The 21673-nt window shown below is 44.5% G+C and overlaps 2 protein-coding genes across 4 annotated transcripts; one reads left to right on the forward strand and one right to left on the reverse strand.

Moving 5' to 3' along the window:
• Positions 1 to 594: 594 nt before the first annotated feature.
• LOC118287938 (RNA-binding protein with serine-rich domain 1-like) lies at positions 595 to 3763 on the reverse strand. 2 transcript variants are annotated; one of them, XM_047327720.1, is made up of 7 exons: positions 3632 to 3763; positions 2574 to 2720; positions 2298 to 2477; positions 2006 to 2108; positions 1686 to 1839; positions 1401 to 1542; positions 595 to 1300 (listed from the first exon to the last, which is right to left on the reverse strand). In XM_047327720.1, coding segments are annotated over exons 1-7 (828 nt in total). In that variant the 5' UTR covers positions 3634 to 3763; the 3' UTR covers positions 595 to 1200. The 2 variants fall into 2 exon arrangements, with proteins under 2 accessions (XP_047183676.1, XP_047183675.1); XM_047327719.1 differs by lacking the exon at positions 3632 to 3763 and adding an exon at positions 3352 to 3509.
• Positions 3696 to 7781, forward strand: LOC118287930 (solute carrier family 2, facilitated glucose transporter member 11-like). Of its 2 annotated transcripts, none has more exons than XM_035613578.2 (2): positions 3696 to 3761; positions 4098 to 7781. In XM_035613578.2, exon 2 carries the CDS (start codon positions 4192 to 4194, stop codon positions 5848 to 5850), a length of 1659 nt encoding a protein of 552 aa, XP_035469471.1. In that variant the 5' UTR covers positions 3696 to 3761; positions 4098 to 4191; the 3' UTR covers positions 5851 to 7781. The 2 variants fall into 2 exon arrangements, with proteins under 2 accessions (XP_035469471.1, XP_035469472.1); XM_035613579.2 differs by lacking the exon at positions 3696 to 3761 and adding an exon at positions 3890 to 4020.
• The last annotated feature ends 13892 nt before the right edge of the window (positions 7782 to 21673 follow it).

Consider the following 21673-nt stretch of genomic DNA (forward strand, 5'->3'; position numbering starts at 1 on the left):
AGCTCCCATCAGAAGCATATCCTGCAATATTGAACTAACAGGATTATTGACTGTCACACTCAGTTGAGTAGATCAGCCTTAGCAACAGCCAGGTTAAACCCATACAAACCAGTTCACCATTAAACGAGAAAGGCATGCTGGGATCAGAGACTGACGTAGATACAGTGTCTGCAGAGAAGATGCCAACATGACCTGAACAGAGGTCACTGAGGAGAAATGGCAAATCTCAGAGTAGTTTGAATCTCTGACGTACAAAAGTTTCGGTTGTTTTCTTTAAAAGTTCAAACCATCACCTTTATTGTCAAGCTTAACCACACACACACACACACACACACACACACACACACACACACACACACACACACACACACACACACACACACACACACACACACACACACACACACACACACACACACACACACACACACACACACACACACACACACACACACACACAGCTTCACTCCACCACTGGGGAAATGATTTAACACTCCCATAACTAAAATCGCAGACAACTGGATCGGAAATGACGCGTAAAAATAAATAAATAAACAATACAGTAATGGAGGAAAACATAACAGAAATTCCTGGTATTGGAAACTCGTGTTTTATGTGTAGCTGCCTCTGTAATCATGATTTACTGTCACAGATTCTGCTGATTCAACAATAGTATGAGAAGTTTCAAAATGGCAACTTCAGCAGCAGGATTTCAGGGAAGTGCACGGTATCATTAAATCATTAGTCAGTTTACTGGTTCAGTGATGAGAGCACAGACACAAGAATCAATCATGTAGTCCTGGCATATGATTTGCAACGTCCTAACAAGAATTCAGCATGTGTTGGTAGAGAATTTTTAAAACATCCAAGTGTTTCGATCCATCCATCATCTGTATTTTCTGTGTCTATTTAGATAAAATCCATATATAATTTTTTAAAATTATTGTAAATCAATATCTCCACCACCACTGACAAATTATTTGACTGTACTTACCAGTTAGCTTTAAAGCTCCTAAAAGAAATCCTATCATATAGTGCTTTCTTCTTCTCTTGTATTGCAGTGCACTATCTTAAACACTGGCTCAAACTTTCTACCAAGTGACACATTACAGAATTCTAATGTCCACGCTCTCATCACTGATCAAAAGGACAGAGTAGGAGGAACAGATCCAGATGGGAAGAGGAGGAAATTGCAAATCATTAGCGCGAGGAGTTGGAGCTGGAGCGCGAGCGGTGACGCCGGCGGCCGGGGGACCGAGACCTGCGCCTAACCGGAGAGCGTCGCCGTGGAGACCGGGACCTAGTAGAGAAAGAAAGCGAGACAGAGTAAGAAAAGGTATCAGCTGTGGTAACATCCATATCATTTGCACATGCAACAGATAGGGCACACGCTGCTTTACCTTCTCCTCATTCGAGGCGGAGTGCGACGCCACATTGGGGGCGGAGGAGGCATCCTGCGGGGAGGGGACAGCCTGCGAGGTGGGGGGCGCACCGTGGGAGTCAGCACGGCTGTGACGGTGATCTCCTGACCGTCGATCTGACCTGAAAGAAACGAAAACAAACAAAATCTACACATGAATCTCTCAACATACATAAGTGCCTCTCTGATGTCATCTACACTGTATTAAAATGTCTCATAAACAATAAGTTCAGTGCCAAGTCTCTGTTCCCCCACATGCTTTTACCTCCGTCCATGTGTTTCAGGGCCTTCTCTGCCTCGTCGGGCGTCTCGTACTCCACGTACGCATAACCTTTAGACAGGTGAGGGTGGATGCGGTTCACGGGCATGTCAATCATCTTGATCTTGCCATAGGTGGAGAAAATCTCCTGGATGTGATCCTTCAAAGACAGAAAGAGAAACAGAAAGCGTTTGCCCCCACCATCGACATCTGGATACATTTATACATTTGAAATAATCAGCAGTATGCTGAATTTATTTTTCCTAGTCACGGCATACTAGGGTGTCTGGTCAGTCAGGTCAGTAGTGTGTTATTACTGTATTCACCTTGATGACGTTTCTTGTCAGCCGGCCCAGGTAGACCTTGGTGGGTTTGGGTGTGGGGCTTCTACGTCGTCGATCCCTGTCGTCCTTCTTTGCTGATTTCGACCTACAGTGATGTTTACAATTCATTTATTTTCACAGTGGTGAAAGATGTACACAGAACTTAAGCGCAACAGGGGCAATACCACTGTTTCAAATAAAATGCAAACATTCATTCAAGTTTCACTATAAGTAAAAGTGCAAGAATATTTGCAGTCAAATATTCCCTGAAGTAACCAAAAGTATTAATTATTACTTTGAGCGTGAGCGTCGTCTGTTGTTGTGGCGCTGACGGCTGGGGCTCGGCGAGGTGGATGATGATGAGGAGGATGAGGAGCGAGAGCTGGACGAGCCCGAGTGGCTGGAGGCGGAGGAGCTGGAGCCGCTTGAGGAGCCGGAGCTGGAGCCCGAGCTGCTGCTGGAGCTGGAGCTGGACCTAGACGACAGCAGGTTTTAGGACGGGAAGAAGTGGCGAATGCGTTAGAATTTTTGCAACTGCACCCAGTTTTATATTGTAGAATGAGCCTCTGACCTGCTGCTCCCACTGGAAGCACTGCGGCGTGTGCGGTTCTTCTCACGTCCGCGGTCTTTGTCTGCCCCTTCTTTCGTGGCTCCCGACTTCTCCTTGCCTCGCTGTTTACCCTTGTCGTCCTCCTTCCTCTTGGTTGGTGACGGCGCCCTGCGGGAAGAGAAGAAAACAAGCTAGAGTCGAGGCAATGGAGGTCACTTAGCTGACATGAAATCGGAACCAGCAATAACTATAGTATCTGTTGTTGGCAAACAGAAACAAATCAAAGGTGTACATCTACGCCTCGCCTATCAGTAATATTGCAAAAAATGTCAGCACTTTTGAAAACACCGATCAACAAATATGATGCCAGATTGTTGAGATTTGGTATAAAGCCTTTTGGCTGCTCAAATAACACGGGTTGGATTGGGGGAAATGAGAGTAAGAAGACTGCCACTGAACACAACCAATCCTTAATGATAAACGTGTGTAATAGACTTGCCACTACACGTGTTGTGATTTGTCAAGTTGACAACAAAATGAATATATGCATCCAATTTGCGGATCCATCTGATAATTGACGAGCGGATCAATTGTTTCACGCGAGAATCTGTGAATTAATGTAAAATAGTTTGTCTCAGCACATCGCTTGATGTACTAAGAATAGCAGTTATTTCAGCAGGATGCATACGTACAAGAAATATGGTTGAAATGATTTGAGTTCATTTGATTTTATTCTACAAAATTAATATTACCATTACATTATATTACTTCGACAGCACAAATGTATCTTTACTCTCACTTGTTTCGCTTGAGGTGCTTGTCGTGCACACGCTCCATCGACTGCTATCAGCCCACTAAACGGATTTATGGATTTAATACGTTTTTGGCCGAACAGCCAACGTGTTAGCAATAGCTAGCGTGCTAATATCGGTATTGTTGTTATTCTGCCGGTGTTCGGGAGTGTGTTTTTGAAACCCAAACGCGGCGCATCTTCTCCCTTGTCGTTTACGTGTTGCTGTCTATTGGTCTAACATACACGTGAGGAAGAAATACTCATTGGAATGGTGGCGTTTACTTACATCTTTCCGGCTGCTTTCAACCGCTTCGGTCGCACGCAGATGACGACATGCGTTCGCTTCCTGTAAACCAATCACAACACCGTACGTGCGCACGCACGCTGAGAAAGCGGAACGCGAGGTGAATTGTACCGTAAGTTTGGGCTGTCAGGCTTTTTTCGTCATCGTTGATACGAGTTATATACATCCCCGGTTGTCTCTGCTCGGAAGTTTAATAATGATTTCAGAGCGCAGAGACGCCGCAACAGTGTTACACTTTGATCCATGTCACGCAGATGTTGCGTGGGTGATTGCCAGGAAGTCGCCTGACAGGTCACACCGCCAGCACAGCTGTCATGACTGAAACTAGACCGGCGAAATCTAATATTAACTCGGCCGAATCGAACTTCGAGGTCCGCTTGGTGCATGTCATATTCTATTTTACAGTTGAGTTATATATTAAGCCAAATCTATTACCAATTAACTACAGGTCGTTTAAGGGACTGCATGCTGAGCGACACACAGAGAGAGAGGAGGACCTTCACCATCACGCTTGTGTCTGCTCGGGGACAGCTGGTCCGAGGATGAACTCTGAAACAGAGCCGGAGGAAACCAGCACGCCGCCGGCCAGTGGCAGGATCCTTGCGTTGACAGTGTGTTCTGCGGCCATTGGAGGCACCTTCCAGTATGGCTACAACATCTCCATCATCAACGCTCCTACTGCCTACGTCCAGGGCTTCATCAACGACACCTACGTGGGCCGTTGGGGCAGTGGCTTGGACACCTCTCGGGTGACCCTCGTGTGGACTCTGATCGTGTCCGCCTTCTCTCTGGGTGGTTGGCTGGGTGCGCTGCTAGCGGGGCCCATGGCAGTCCACTTTGGCAGGAAGAAGTCGCTGCTCCTGAACAATCTCTCCCTGTTTGCTGGCACTGTGCTGGTGCTGACGTGCAGGGTGGCAAAGTCCTTCGAGATGGTCGTCCTCGCTCGATTTCTGGTGGGGATCAACTCGGGCGTGAGCATGAACATCCAGCCTATGTATTTTGGCGAGAGCGCCCCCAAACACCTCAGAGGCGCCGTGGCTTTTTCCTCCGCCGTTTTCACCGCATTTGGGATCTTCTCGGGCCAGGTTGTGGGACTCACCGAGCTGCTGGGCACGGAGCCTCTTTGGCCCTACCTGCTCGCAAGTAACGCTCTGCCTGGGTTGATCCAGCTGCTCACCCTGCCCTGGTTTCCGGAAAGCCCCAGATACCTGCTGATTGACCGAGGGGACAGAGAGGCGTGTCTCCAGGCTCTCGGAAGACTCCGCGGTGGGGAGGCTCCTGTCCTGGAGATGGAGGAGCTGCTTCAGGAGCAGCAGCAGCATCAGCAACAGTCAACGGCCTTAAAATCCGGATCGCCCGCTTCTGCCAAGACGCCCTGGGCCCTGTTCAAGGACCGTGGCCTGCGGCGCCAGCTCAGGACAGTCATGGCCGCCAGTAGTGCCATGATGCTCTGCGGCAATGACTCCATCTACTTCTACGCCTCCTACATCTTTCTCGCAGCGGGTGTCCCTTCAGAGAAGGTCCAGTATATCACCATTGGCACAGGGGCGTCTGAGCTAACTGCTTCTATACTGAGTAACCTTCTGATTGAACGCGTGGGCCGCAGGTACCTTCTTGTTGGAGGGTACGGTCTAATGTCTTGCTGGAGTGTAGTCTTCACTGTGGCTCTCACCCTGCAGGGCCGCGGGGTGGCCGGGATGCCCTACCTCAGCATGGCTTGTGTTTTTGCCTACATCCTCAGCTTCGGCTTAGGCCCCGCAGGGGTGACGGGGATCCTACCAGCTGAGATCTTCGACCAGGCGGCTCGTCCGGCAGCGTACATGGTCGCTGGCTCATTTATGTGGATCAGCCTGTTCTTGGTGGGAATGCTGTTCCCCTTCATCGTCAGCGGCCTGGGGAACTTCTGCTTCCTGCCTTTCCTGGTCGTGTGTTTGGTGTCCGCTGTGTTTTTGGGGCTCACCTTACCAGAGACTAAAGGCAAGACGCTAGCTGAGATTACTGCAGCGTTTGAGGGGAAAAACGAAACCAGCAGAGGGAAGTCAAAGAGGCAGGTGGACGAGCCCATTGTGAATCACTACCAGCTGGGTACAGCCTGCTCCTTCACTAACCTCACGCAAGAGCCCGACCTGAACAAAACGAATGGGGACATAAGTTTGACATGTTCCACTGAGAATGAGATGAATCACACTGAGCCTTCATAGTCACTTGATGCACTTTCAGAGTCGGATAATTTACTATGGGTCCTATTTATTTATTTAAAGATGATCTCTATCTTATAGCTGATCGTTTAATTTGAGTATGGTTTCGTTAGCCGAGGCCTGCTGCGAGTACACACAACACAAACAAAAAGGCAAAAGCGCCGCTAATACACACCAAACAACCAAATGCTGCGAGTCGCACATACGGCAACAGCAGTGTTTCCAGGGTACACAGAGAAGTGATGAGCCCCCGGCTGTGAAGAGCTTGTTGTGCTCATTTTTCAAACACCACTGAGGAGTAGCTGATTTCAATATCTACAAAGCAGTTCACATCGAGTGTCGCACAACCGGGTTCATCACTTGTTTTTGTGTCCTCTGGAATCGTTCCCATCTGTGCTACTTGCAGCACGACTTGTATTTGGTTGTGTGTATTTGTATCTCATGCGTTGTCCCATTTTGCTTGTGTTGTGTCCATTTGCATGTGTTTCCTTGCGTCGCTGTGCGATGAGTTCTCTCTGCCATAAAGAATCAATCAGGTGTCCTTTCTTTCTGTCATGATTCTAGTTTATGTTTTCCCTCATTTACATGACTATAGTTTTTGAATCACTGTACTTTCATTTGAAGCCAGTATAAAGAAAGAAGGAAATTCACCTGGCAGCATGCAAAGAAACGGAGTGAACTGTTTGCAAACAGATGCATGTGCTTTATTTATTGTCCTGTGCCCTTGAACTAAGTAATTGTCTTGACTTGTAATGTGTTTCTGATGTCGAGGAAGCAGTCAAGACAATACTATATCTCAAATGTAGCATCATAACCAACATTCATACCACAGATATCTCAAGCTCTGATAGGGGGATTTGCAGTCGAGTGGGAAGTCGTTTAAATCACATGTATTAATGGCTTACAGCACTGCACTTATAACGTTGCTTGTTTGTTGTGCAATCTGATTATATTCTCTGTTTTGTCGACATGTCTGTCCAGCACAGGGATCCACGCCCACTGTGCATTTTTGATTGCAGTGGAAATATTCACACCACACTGTGGCAGCTTTAATGTGAGGACATCAATCATCTACCATTTGTGCTGTTTTTGTAATTCATGCGTCAACTGTGCTGTGTATTTGAACTATATTAGTTATACTCGCATTTATTTGCATCACATCCATCATGACATTTATTTATTTACTGAAGTGACATCCCCCCGAAAAAACTATGACGCTACTAACAGCATGCACAACAACAACAACAACAACAACAACAACAACAACAGCTTCACCACAGTTTGAAAACCTTTTCTTTGAACTCAAGTTATGAACGTAGTCCTCATAATCGTCCAGTAGGTGTCAGTATTGTGACAGCTCTTGACTTGCTCTCCTTTGCACTCAAATCTAAAGCTGTATGATGTCAAAATGAATCACAGATGTTAGCACGCAGGCGAAAATGACACTTTTGAATTCAACAGCTGTCGGCTCACAACCCCTCCCAGCCTTCTGTTGACCATCTGTCTTAGCGTCTGTATGTCCCCTTTATCAAATCGACCATGTCACTTAGTCAAATCTTAGAATCGCAGATATTTATTGTTTGACAGCTTCTAGATGAAGATAACATAAAATGCAAATATGCCAAATATTTATGTATATTACAAGTAATACAAATCACCTTTTTATTATGGGAAAATTCTCCTTACCTGCTAGATGTCTTTTTTTTTTTACACTGCTGAAGCATTAAGTGAATGGCAATGTATTAATTGAATGACACTGTAGTCTATCCAAAGCATGTCATGACTGTAAGGATTTGATCAAGATCACACTGTGTAATGGCTGTATTATGTTGTTGAAAAATGTATTGTTCTATGACTGAATTCTATTTATTCAATGCAAAAAACCCTTTTGGGGGTACAATAATAAAACATGCCCGACTGTTTTTTTAATTACACTTAATCGCATTACATTGACTCCTGTTTGCTCCTCGGCACTTTAATCCACCTGCTGCTGCCCGCTCCCAATAAACCTGTTAGCGTAATAATGTTTACTTACGGAAACGAGTCCTGTGTGAGAACATCTTCCTCTCAAGTGAGGTTCAATTGAGCTTTTTCATCGGACTACGTCGCACCATTTCAGCATAATTGAAACGGGCCTCCTGGCTGTTAAATTGAAACTAGGATGACAGGAAAATAACATTTTATTGCGTGCCCAGACATGTTTGAGTGTATGAGAAAATAGCTGGAAAACACAGGACAATTTGTAGAGGTTTAGTGTACCAAATATTCTGCTAGCACGAGCAGTCAATGTTACACTGCAGAGTTACAGTAAGTCCTTGGGCGCTGGTTAATGATCTCAGGGACGCTGTGTGTTCATCAGAGCCTACAGTGAATGGTTTCATATACACTAATGAATTAATGAAATTTAGTATTCAAGCTCATTGTCCAGTCGTACTTTCTTTCGAGTCTGGGAGAATCCAGTGTCTGGAGTTCAAGACGTCATTTGACATTTTTGGGAAGTTTTTAATGTCAACTGTGAGGTCGTGAATTTGATGACCTTTAGATTAGCCTAGGATAAAGGCTGAAGGCGCTACAGCTAGCAACAATCCAACTTCAAGCTACACACAAAATGAAATGTGCTATCTCTTTCGTGAAACGTGCAATTCATTTTAAAAGCACACAGTTTGTCACAAAACCAGCCTGACCACCATTCAATTGCTATCAGTCTGTCTGCCGGCTACCACACCAATAAACCACGTCAGGTTCTGTGGCTTCGCTCAATCTATTTCGGTAGAGCGAGATGGCTAAACTGGACAGCGGTGCGGTAAATGGCCGATGTGTTTTCCCCCTTTGGCTTTTTGTGTGTGCTCACCGCTGTGAAAATTCAGAACTACAAACCCGCACGCTCAACTTGACTCAGCCGCTACTAATACCAGCTCTCACTGCGCTCGGACACGCTTTCCCGATTAATGTGTGTGGCAGACTCAGGCGGAAGACGCAGTGGCTGCGTGTGTGCATCAACACAATCATCGTCGAAAAAGCCAGTTATCCGCTCAATGTAGCCAACGGCTGAGCGTTTTTGGGAGGATGATGACGCCGTTTTACTTCTACGTCATACCGACATTTCACAGGGAGCCCCGCAACCCCTTGAATACCTTCCGAGGTCCAGACCCGGTGTATAACAAGTGGAATTAACAGTCGGAAATTCCCCACACCAGCTGGCCACAGTAGCAGCCCAGAATGGCACCAGACTACTGGGATGTGACCCCCCCCCCCCCCCCCCCCCCCCCTCTTTCACCGCTCCACCAAACAAAGGAAAAAGTCCTTCATTGACTGTCACTTCCTTTGAGTGAACGCTAGAGGAAACCGACGCACAGCGCGGTAGCCAAAGTCCCCAAGGGTTGGAAGTGTCGTGTTCAAGATGACATGTCAGCAGGACACTGGCACATTCGGTGCCAATTTTACCAACAGTTTTGTCGTCAACGATTTCAGTCACATTGACGTGCCGGTTGAAAGAGGTGCACCTGTTCATTTTCGTTCAATTTGAGTGATGGGTGATTGCTTAAAGCAACCGATGAGGGAGAGGGCGAGTTTGAAGAGTGCAGGTTACCTCGAGCAACCAGAGGTGGAGTGCAGGAACTGTGGGGGCGGGGGTTGACAGCCTTACCTTTAATTGCACTTGTTAGTTTCTATTGTGACGGTCTCTCTCTTTATGCATATCTCTCTCAACCTTTCTGTCCCGTCTTCCAGAGACCTTGTTAAGAGCCCGTCAGAGCTGGTTTGCTTACACCTCGACAGGGAGTGGCGACGGAGTATAACATGGCTTCCGACCCAGGAGTTCGCTTTCTGCTGCCGAGCCATCCGCACGTGTTATTTCATTATTTGAACATCAATCCACACTCGTGCGGTGCACCACTGCTGCTTACACCTTGCATACTTATGAGGAGGTGTTCTAAGTCTGTTCGGTTGGATAGATAAATACACCTTTTGCACCTTCTGTTAGTGTGTGGACTCTCTCCTTTGCTGCAAACCTTGAGCCAGGCTTGTAAACACTATGAAGACACGAGAAGATGATACCAGTCACGAGAGAGCAACAGGCCTCGAAAGCTGAGATGTAACATCATATCTTTTGGCCCCAAAAAATGTGAAAATAAAAAAAAGATGATATCCCGTGGTCATGTTGGGGACTTTTTCTACACGCATATGGCACAGACAAGAATAGCGCGTTTCATAAAAGCTATCTAAAAGGTGCAGTCTCCCTGTGGCCCTTCCCAACAACGAAAAAAAAAAGGCTGATGATGCCATCATGAAGCAGACAGAAGGTCACAGGGAACCTGCCAGAGCCTCACCATCTTCTCCATTGTTTTCAACAAAGGCCGACCTGTACCTCTGATATGAGCAGCTAGCATGGAGAAATTGAGTCCTTGTTAACTTTTGACCTTTTTCTGGCACGTGCATGCTGTAAATTGTCCATTGTGTTGTTCTGCCATTTTTTTTCAAGTCTAGTAAATTGTGGAAATGCGATGTGTGAAGTCGCTCGGGTGAGCATGTGTCGAGAACGGGTGAGCATGTGTCGAGAACAAAATTAAAGAAATAAAGACAGACAGAGATTCCTCCATTTATGGTTAGATATTATACAACTCGTTGCAATACATGTGTTCAAAAAAGAATGTGTGCATTGTGTGGGCCTGAATGTGTTTTGCGAAGGGATTCAAAGAATGAGGGAAAGGAAAGGCAGGAATCGGAGGATTAAAGGAAAGAGAAGGGACGAGAGGCCCAAAAAGCAGTTTGGCTATTTAATCCGTGTCTGTGTGAGGTGAACAGGAATCAGTGAATTACCTTGTTTGTATACACCACAGTGTCATCTCTGAGAACGGGAATCAAAGAATTGATGAGGGAATTATTGGCTTGAAGCTTTTCCCTTTTTTACCAAATTGGAACAAAGTCAAAATGAACCCAGCTGTCAGAATCCCACTTCAAGACTGATGAATGAGAACTGGTCCACGCTGTGGCCTCCAACCAAGGAAAAAACAAAGCCCTGACCTGTGTGTCTGACAGTGGCAATGTCACCACACATTACCCTGGGACTTTACGGAGAAAATAATCTCATTTAACCAGAGCATTGGTTTCCTGGTGGCCTTATTCACCTCTGATAAGAACAAGCTATAAACAGATAAATAGAGGAAGAGAAGAAGAAGAAGAAAGGAAAATTAAGATGGAAAAGGAACGATAGTACACAAATATAGAAAAAGACTGCCCTTGAGGTAATTGGCCATTTGCTCCTGCTCTCAACATGACTGCAGTCCAAGGGCAGGCATGTCGCTCCAAAGGCAGCCCCCCTGCAGATTCCCCCTGGATATCGTGACATGGCTTGATCACGGAGAAATAGAACCCAATCTCTTTCCTCATCACCGCGCAATGAGACGGGCGGCATTTAGCAGTGAATGAGAGCCGCTGCGAACATAATGAAGCACCTGACAAGCAAATCCAACAGCAGATTTGCCTCCACACTGGCCGCAGCTGTCATCAGCTCAACGCAATGGAAAGTCGTCCCATCTGCGATATCGGTGCAATGTATCAGCGCACGACTGCAAAAAAAGTCAAATATGACCTACAACGGTAAATAGTGTGGAACAGTTAAAAGTAAAAAAAAAGGTAATGGCACAGTTAGAAGTACTGAAGGTTCGGGAACTATGGGGGCGGGGCTGCAGTGCTGAAGAATTGCGATCGGTCGGGTACTCGACGGATTTTGTTTTCAACCCCGCCGTGTTTAAAAGCCGGTGTGCAGCTGCAAGCTCGCCGCTGTTTCGATTTTTCACCGCGCTCACGATAGATGGGCCGACGACGAGGTCCCGGCACCGCTGAGCATTTTCCGCCGAGGATGATAACCCGCGGGAGGATGTTGTTCAGCTTCGTCGTTGGCTGTGCAGCGTACGGGGGCGAGCGGTCAGCCATCAATTGCTCAGTCGTGGCTGACGGTCGGACCGTACAGTGTGAGCACTGACGATTTACTCGGACGGTGTGCGTCGGAGCTCAACAACAGCATTTTTCTAAAATCCCGCAGTGTATGCCCGGCTTTTGCGACGGCTATTTCAGCAAACTGATGGCCGAGGGGGCTAAAAATGAAAAGCCTGTTTCTGCCAGGGCAAGGAACTATTCAAAATGATTATGAATGTTGGCGAAGCAACAGTAACGGTGGGGTTAAGTCTCATATTGGCACATTTGGAGGATGTTGAATTTGTTTGCTTAGTTTGTCACTGGGATGAGGAAAAATTACTTTGAAGAGCATCATAGCACAGCAGCAATATGGGAGATTTAGTCAGAGATGAAGCTTGGAATTAATGACCCTAGCTCATTAATGACAATCTGCTTTCTGGTGGCAGGAAGAGCCAATCCCATCGGAAATAGAACCATTATCATCGAAGACACAATCATTTTTCACCAGCATCTTTCCTTAACGGAAAATGATTCAAGTTGCGCAATAAAATGGGATTGATAGAGTTCATTTATAATTCCAGTCAGAGCATCGGGACTACTCAACTGTGGCACAGAGACAAGTTTCTACTATTGTGACAGCACTGCAAAGAATACATGACTAACATATAGCTGTATTTTTAAAAGGCTTTGATACACAACCTAACAACAATTCAGCGAGTGCTGGGGTGGTAACGTTGGCGTAATGATGAAAAGAAAATGCAACAGAGAGCAATGGAAACCGAATAAATAATGATGTACGTTTCCACTGCAGAAGTTAAAACATCAAATTTGTGGTGCTCGACGACGAGACGTCCCTCAATTGATAAATGAAAAGAACGTAAATGTTAATTTCCATTGTGTTTTCGACATCGTTTTCAATTGTTGAAGTTTGACTGTCCCTATTTAATTTCGTCATCTTGTTGCGTCTTATTCCTCTGCAATGGTTTCATGGCACCTACTGGAGAATTGATGCCACCAGCATCACTGTTTATCTCGATATGCCCGTGTCATAATATTAACATAATTGGATGCAGTGAACAAGGGTTGCGAATCCATGACTAAAGCCATAACTGTAGCCCAATGCCATATCATTGTATTACTGCATGCAGCTATAAATGTCTCGTATGCTGTTTATGACATAATCAAACCTGAACACAGAACATCTAACAGGAAAGAAAAGGAAGACAGTAGAGCATGAAATATCATAAATCACTGCTCATTTAGGTTGACAGAAATTGATTCTTTTTGTGGGGCATTTGTTTTTTATTAAATACTGGACACCGAAAAAATTGGAAGAAAAATCTTGCTGCTCTGGCTCACTGCTCAGCCCCTCTTGATTTTCATTAACGGGATAATATGCAGAGGAGAGGTCTGGTGGCTTGTTAAAAGTTACAGTGGGTGACAAACTTTTATTACATGTTAAAAACTTCCACTGAGGTAATGATGGTAGATACAGAAGCTGTCAGCACTCACTGTGTTTGGGTGTCTTTTGGGGGGGGGGGGGGCATCGTGCTTCACCCTTATATCTGCCTGCCTGCCTGGCTTTCTGTGAGGGGGACAGGCCAGCCGTTCATGCATGCATAATAGAGGCAGGAAACACACAAGCCCGGACACTGTTTTCGTCTGCGGTGATTCCTCTGATTTTATATTCAAACCCACTGTGGGTATCACAACACACTCCAACCTGAGATTGTTTGAAACAGTCCTTATTTCAACCATTTCATCAATTCAGATCTGTTTCTCAAGGGAGACCTGGTCGCAACTATTTGTGTACTTCTACATTTAATTCATTGATTTATTCATACATTTTATTCATTTATGTATTTTTACATCTATTTATTTATTCATACATTTATTCATTCATTTATTTAGGAATGTCTACATTTATTCATCCTTCCTTCTACAATAATTTAACCTTTTACTGTATTTCAACATTGCTACATTAACACAGGACATAAAAAAAAAAACAATTTCTGGGGAACTGGGGGAATAGTTAACCTGGTTCTGACCAAAGGAAAATAATGTAAAAATAATAAGTTGTTGTTTACGAGGGTTTTATTTGCCGGGCCATTTTTTTTTATCCTTGTGCAGTGACAGGTGTGTGCACAAATTTCACAGAGTAATCCATCCACCCCCTACCTCCTCCTCCTCCTCCTGTTTTTTTTGGCATATGTCGTTTGTGGGTATTGACGTTTTGTTTTCTTCAAATCTAACCCTCAGCACGAAAGAGAAAGTGTAGTCCCCACAACAAAAAAACTGTTGCAGCAGAAAGCTTTGGTTAGTATACTAGTAGTAGTATAAATATATCAAATAACATCTACACTTAGATGGCTTTAGTGTGGTACACTCCAATCTATTCATTAATTTCAAACATTAAATTGAGGAAATTATCAAATATATATTTATATTCCTCTTGTCTTGTATTTTTCATTTATATACATAAATACATATATACATTTTTATATGATATATACATGTAGAATATAAACAATACATTTGTTTTTCGTGTGTCACTGATGTAAATACAGTCAACAGGTTTAGACAGGTTTAGACATAAGAGATAGTAAAAAGAAAAACAACATATGGTATTTGATATATTGACACTTAAATAAATAGTCTAACTAGGACATAAGCTTTTAAAAGATAAATACCTGCAGTATGACTGTAGAAAGTTTTCACTGCATTATGTGTCACCTACATTAACTTTTTTTAGAAACCAAGCTGTTTTTTTGTTTTGTTCATTCATAACCCATGTTGCTCTGTCCTCCCTCTCTGCCCTCAGCGACTGCAGCAAAAGCAAGGGCGTCTCCTGCCTCCCTGCAAGGCTGTTTGCCCTTGTGTTGTCCTCCCAGCCCAGACACCGGCCACCTGGCCACACCACTACTGGTATTCATTTACAGTGACCTGCAGGAGCAACCCGTGCTGGGTCATTCTGCACCCTGTGAAAGCATTAATCCCGGGTTGACAGACCACAACAGGTTTGGGGAGAAGATGGTAGAATGAACAAGGGATTTTTTTGAGTAGGAGGCTGGGGAGAGGACAGAGGGAGGGAGGGGGGGGGGGGGGGGGGGGGGGTGATGGGGAGATAACGTAATGACTAGGGGAGGACTGGGGATGAGAAATGATCCTGCTCTTCAGGGCATCGATGTAGAAACAAGGGAGAAGATGAGACAGTTGAGGGAGCAGAAAACTCCCAGATGAGTCACCAGAAAGCCCTTCACTACAATCAATCTTCGATGCCATCCTTTAGCAGTGTTGTAGATGCAGTTAGAAATTTGATTGAAGAAAGATTAAGTTAGAAATAGGAATACATTTGACATGAAAAATCACAGCTGCCAGGACACAAACAGAAGGATGCAGGGAATAAAATGCAATCGCTGCATGGGAAGGGACTTCAGTTATAAAGACTGTTACAAAGGTGTGGCGATTTAGGTTCAATGAGCACTTACTGTAGAGACATTTGTCAGATGAATCAGAAACCCATCAAGGATTGACCAGTCATAGCAAATCTTTACGCGGTTACGCTGGGCAGCAAAAGAGGGAGCTGTTGCAGAGTCTAGAGCAGCAGCAGAAGCTCCGCTGAGAGAACTGATCCACTCAATAACAGCCATACAGACATGTTAAATCTTAGCAAAGTCACCACGACCAGAAATGTAGCAATGTGAGGTGGATAGCAAAGATAAGGTACGATAAGATAATCCTTTATTATATTATAATATGTTTAGCCATGCTACAGGAACAAAGGAGATATGAGAAATAGAAGAAACATCTGCAAAAAAAAACATGTAATATATTCGCGGTTAAATTTGAAGAATAGAAATAATATGCATAATGTAAGCAGAATATATACAGTGCAACAGTAGAGAGAGTCAAAAATACAGACTGTTGACACATTAATAAATCAATAACATTTACAAGGGTTTTAGATCTGGCCCTTCAGCATCTCATTTATGGATTTTGAATGAACTGAGTTGATCAGATTAACACATTATATACAATACATTGATATTAATTGTGTGGTACTGAAGCAGTATTGGTGTTTCACAGAATGACATTCTCTGTTGCCTCCCTTTGAAGAGCGCCATTGTATTGAAGCAAGGGTCACTCTCCAGCTTTCGAGCTGTGCACAGACGGGAAAAAAAGAAATGCACTTTGGGAAAATGCACAGTCCCTTGGTCAGACCACCATGGTGGCTGCTTTTATCTGAGCCACAGCGCAAATGACATTTCCAGGATGTCTTTGTGGGGGGACAGCCTTTGACTACAAAGGTTGCAGTTTCATTAATTTTTCAGCAAATGCATTTCTCTTGCTTTTAATTCTTTTCCTTTTTTTCAAACAAAGGACTTTCTTCACATCTGCCATGCATGAAGACTCTTTGTCAATTGCTACTATCGACGTTCATCTCTTCCAGACTCTCTGTCCACTGTGATGAAGAACGAAGGATGGCGCTGTTTAGAGGTTTTCCAGCCGCAAAAGATGAACACAAACAAGATGAGGCAGTGGAATCAGTCAGCGTTCACCTGCAGGCATTTAACTTAGAGGGAAGCGCCTGCCTGTATGAAAGCAGAGGGATGCTCCTCATCATGCACCCTGTGCGCACACACATATATGCTTACACACGCCATGTCACAATGACTCTCCAATGCCATGGCTGATTGCATACTTTTTTCAAACACACTGTGTTGTGAAGGAGGAGATGAACCAATGAAATGCAGCAATTTCTCTTCTCAAACGTCATGTCTCTCCTTCATCCACACAACACACGTTCAACTGAATTATTCACGACATCTGGAAAGTGACGCGCAGCAAAAAAAGAGAAAAAAACATCCCATTTGTCTTTAAGCTGGCTCCATGTGTGAGTCATCGATCTCCAGGCATCCAATTGCGGGAACTCTCTACGTAGCACACGCACGCACGCACGCGCACACACACACACACACACACACACACACGCACACAAATCACAGAGATTGTGTGATTTTTTTTTAATTTGCTTTCTCTCTCAGGGAGAAATCTATTCCCAAAGCCAATTCTTGCAAGACAAAAATGAGGAAGTTAATAATAGCGAGAAGCAGGCCCCAGCTTCTCTCTGTGTGAGAAATATGAGGAAAACCCATTGATGTCAGCTCCTTTTGCCGTAGTTTTCTCCCTTCGTATTAGACCGAGTAGTTTCAAATTTGCGGGGGGAAAAAACATTCAGCTTGAATATAACTCATGAGGTTTGATTTTATACAGTTGCACATATTAAATACAATGTCCTTCTGTGCTCACATATGAATGTCTTGAGTGACTGATGCAATAGAGTGAGGTACCCTCAGGCAAACGACAAGATTCAAGCACTGTAGGGAACTAGCAACTAGAACATTTTCAGTTTTTCTTGAGTTGGCCTGGAGGCCGCAACAATCATCACGTTTCCAAACCGCAGCTGAGTTCATTGAAAAAGCTCGGATAAACACAAACAGACAAAATTATAAGTTACAAATAGAGACCAAAGAGAATCATTTTTCACTTCCATTTGCCAGTTGGCCAGAAATAGAAGAATTAGATAAATGTAGGTAATGTTATGTATCAAACACCAATTGATGGGGCACATCCACCAGAAAACTTTTACACTGTCGCTTATGTTTGGACATTTGGAAATAAAGCCACGGCTAGGAAACCTGTGACATGACCTGTAAACGAATGAATTTGTATGCGACATTCCATTGCATACCTTTCTATTTCCACCACACTTAGCCTTTGATACACATCTGTCCACTCCGTCAGCTAACATTATACATGTTGGGCGGCTGTGGCTCAGGAGGTCGAGCGGCTCGTCCACTAATCAGAAGGTCTGTGGTTTCATCACAGGCTCCTCAAGTCCGCATGTTGAAGTTTCCTAGGATCAGACAATGAACTCCAAATTGGCCAGTGAGAGAAAAGGATGTGTAATAGAGAATACAATATATAGATGCGCTGAGCGGCTAGAATAGTGCTATATAGATAAAGTCCTGGCTCATTAACTGACACCGGCAGGTTCAACTGCAGCCGTGAGCACTGTCTTGTAATCAGGCAGAGTTGGCTCCTGACAGATTGTATCAGTACAGGACGTCATCAGTATCACTGATCAGCCACAGGGGATCATGAAGAGATACCGGTTTAATCTTCTGCTCAGGAAGATCCTATGCATTACAGCATGATGGATCGCCCATCCAAAGACACCAGTCTGCTCCGTTATCAAAGAATGTAAGGAGCAGAGCCTCAGTAATATTCTTCAAACACACAGTATCAGTGTGAGCTGTCTGACCTTAAAACTAGCGATTTTCCTGCTGTTTCAGTGTAAGAACCATCCACAGCTCCGACCAGATCACTGGGACGATTTTCTCCTCACCGCTCGAGTGCTAACGTGTCACAAGGCCTTGACGACAGAGTCAAGAGTCTTCAGCAGAGTTCAGAACCTCTGCATTCAGCCAGGGTGTCAGGTTGGTGCGGTGACATCAGCCACACACTTGCTAATGTAGACGGATGACGGATGACGTGAGGTCCACATCTCCATCGCTTGTTGCTGCCTCTCTGGAGTTCTCCCAGTTGGTACATTCCCAACAGTCCTGGGGCATGGGGGGGTGTGTGTGAGTGTGTGTGGGTTTACTGGACTACTGGCAGAGGGCGGTGTGCAGGGACCAGGTGGTGACAGGGAATGGCCCCCATCTGTTTGTGTACATGCAATCGAATGTGCTTGTTCCTTGGCGTTGGCAGTGGTGACATGCTGGTGATGCCTTGGTAAATTGTTTATCAGATTGGCATGTGTGAAGTCCCCTGCTGCTTGTTTTGAAGTGAGCAGATGTTAACATGATGCTGCCTGAGTCATTTGCGTTTGCACTCAAAGGGATGCAAATAGTGATGACGGACACTGCTGTGAGCAATTAATGCGGCCCGTATTTTATTGCCACCCGCTTTTAAGAGTAACAAACCGGAACTGAGTCAGACCCATTGCTTTTAAGCCCGCTTTTCATCAATCAATGAATGGAACTTCATCTGCATTGCCCATATTCACAGATCGCAATTTGTCTTAACAATCAGTACGTGATGCAACATCCTCTGTCCTGAACCCTCGACTCGACTGAGGAAAAACAACCCAAAATAACTCACAGGGGCAGGGGGGAAAAAAGCCTGATAATGGCGACAGATTGATTGAATCTTGTATCTTGAAGAAAATCACAGCCGTTCCTCATCTCCTGATTAACGCTCAGGCTCACTAATCAGATCCATTTTGTTACCGAGTGTAGTGTTTGCCAGAAAGAGCGATAAAATATCTGGCCTGTATGTGCTAGCATTTAGCTTGGATAACAGGCTGGTCTGCTTATCCCCCTTCTGCCTCCGTGCTCATCACTCTCACCACTGGTCTGCTAGGCCAGGCTACTGCCGCATTCTCAGGACCTTTAGATGCTGCACTGTAACTTTTTTGGCCTTTTTGCACTGGTTGCGTTCTCTGCACAGTAAAAAAGAAAAGAACTTAACACTAAACTTTACACGACAGCTGGGAGATGGAAAAGCCGCCACACTGCTTCAGGCCACCACCTTGCACGATAAAACTGTATTGGCCTTTTTTTTCTAATTCATTATTGTTGTTGAAAGAAACTGAACGTCTTTTAATTTATATTCTGCCAAAGTTCCCTTGGAGTTGTCATCCAGTGGCCATGACAAATACAGTTATTCAAATCTGTGCGTGACTCCCCGTAAGTGAGAGCCTGGGAGGATGACTACCTGCTGAGTGAACGCGGGTCATGCCACTAATGGATGAAACATGAGGGTCAGGTGGAGAGCGATAGAGAGAGCCTCAGACGACATAGGGGCGGAGATGATGGAGAGAGAAGAAGAATCCTGAACAGGCTGAGCCTGGCTGCATATACATCCATCTTACAGGACAGGAGGCGTGATTACCAGGGCCACCTGCTTTCTCTCTGTCTGTCTCTCTCTCTCTCTCTGTTCCCCCCTCAGCTGGAACACCAGAGGGACTATTTGGTTTCAGTGCCTTTGTGGGTGTTACTTAGAATTAAACCTGAAGAACAGCCTAAACCTTGATGGACTGATGCATCAGCGTTTCCATTTACACTTCACAATCAGTGGCTCATAAAGCAGCTGATACTGTCATTCATTCCTGCCAATCATTCTCAAGATCCCGCCTTTTATATTTTGACACATTGCTAACACACTCTCGCCCCTGCTCCTCCGCAGGTATCTCCCAGCGATTTTCTTTTGAGATCTCCTTCAGAGACTTTTCCACCAAATCAGCTTCAAAATGAACATATATAATCGTGTCGTGGCAGTCAATAACCATCTATAGAAGGGACTTGCTTTAATCGAGCCAGCATTAGCAGGCAGATGCAGCTCGTAGTGAACTGACAAAAGAGTCTACATGTTCATAAGCCTTGTGCCAATATTGAAAATCTAGTTTGCCAGTTTCTTCTGCTACTTTCTGGGTACGTGTCTGTTATGTCAATGTTCTTGTGTCTAAGCTAATAGGTGATTCAGCATCCCAATCTTGGTAAAGATCAGCGCATAATGCACTATTCCGAAGGCCGCTTGCTTGAAGTAAATAGAAATGGAGGTGATTAGAAAGATATAATTGTGATGGTGTATATGGAGTCTGGGAGCAAAGGTGGATTCTGGCTCCAAGCACTCTTGGTTACGTCTTACAAATATCATACACTGGGGCGCTCTGTATAATAATGGCCATTAGATTATTCAGTGAAGACAGCCGAAGACTGTAAGTGAGATATCTTTCATCAATTAATGAAATGAAACCATAAAGGTTTCGATGTTTACCCGACTCCCATGGGTTTCCTCCCACACACCCTTTTACCATTTAGAGGATACTGCACTGCCTTGCAGTGTTTCTGAGAGCCACTTAAGGTATCGCAAAGGACAGAGGGAGTAGGCGGGGAGGATGCTGGTATGTTAGAGAGAGATGCTAGCTGGAAACCACTTGTTAGTGGAAGATTACAAAAGGCTAGCTTAATGTTTGAAAAAGCGCATGTGCACACAGAACACTGGTCCTCGAATAAATACAGGTAATGTCTTTAGTTCAATTTGCTGATTTTTACAAAACGTGTATCCTAAATGTTGAAGTGACCCAGGTGTATATGATCAGCAGCCATGTTAAGAGCTGTTCGGATTCTCTAATTGCATAGGAAAATAGTTTCAATGCTTCCTTTCCTATCACCTTTTGCGTAGGGTCTGAAACAGAAGTAGAAGAAGTAGAAGAGTATGATATGACCCAGAAGAGACGCACGTCATCATGTTACCGTTGCATATGAATCATTTACATCTGATGTCAGACGGTAGGAAAAAACGGTAGGAAAAAACACTAACCCTAACCCTTTTCTAAGTCCAGAACCTTCTCTTTCACCTTTCCTTGACCTCATGACGTTTTCCACTGAGGTCAAGGAATAGTACATAGGAATAGTAGATAGGAATAGTAGATAGGAATAGTAGATAGGAAGGACAATTCGACGGCACCCCTTTAAAAGCACTATATGTAATTATGTCTCCTTTAAAACAACCCCTTCGGCAACCTGTGGATGATGTTGCAGGCACTATTAGGTCTTTCTACAGTTTATGGTTTGATTTTTATTTTCATTTGGAGCTGAGAACTTTCATCTTTCTTGGTGACACATGATGGCTCCTAAAAGGGAATTCCATATGGACATATTTTACATGTGTCAGGCTTCATTGCATTGACTCTGTAATGCAGCCTTACTCACAGTCAGTATATAAAAAAAACACACAAATAACAAACAAAATAAAAGATTAGGGTTTCTTGGAATTGTCTCATAAATCTCTCCTGTCACCAAAATCTGTAAACATCGGTGAATAACCAGTTACCAAAGAG

Source organism: Scophthalmus maximus, chromosome 16 (genome assembly GCF_022379125.1).
Source record: "Scophthalmus maximus strain ysfricsl-2021 chromosome 16, ASM2237912v1, whole genome shotgun sequence".
NCBI lineage: Eukaryota > Metazoa > Chordata > Actinopteri > Pleuronectiformes > Scophthalmidae > Scophthalmus > Scophthalmus maximus.

What these genes read in the sequence shown, in the direction of transcription:
- LOC118287938 (XM_047327719.1), bottom strand. Translation starts at nt 3,389, where the DNA reads ATGGAGCGTGTGCACGACAAGCACCTCAAGCGAAACAA. An exon ending in AGACGACGCTCACGCTCAAA is followed by an intron (nt 2,109 to 2,297) that starts GTAATAATTAAT and finishes ACATCACTGTAG; the next exon opens with GTCGAAATCAGCAAAGAAGG. An exon ending in CCGCCTCGAATGAGGAGAAG is followed by an intron (nt 1,301 to 1,400) that starts GTAAAGCAGCGT and finishes TTTCTCTACTAG; the next exon opens with GTCCCGGTCTCCACGGCGAC.
- LOC118287930 (XM_035613578.2), top strand. Translation starts at nt 4,192, where the DNA reads ATGAACTCTGAAACAGAGCCGGAGGAAACCAGCACGCCGCCGGCCAGT.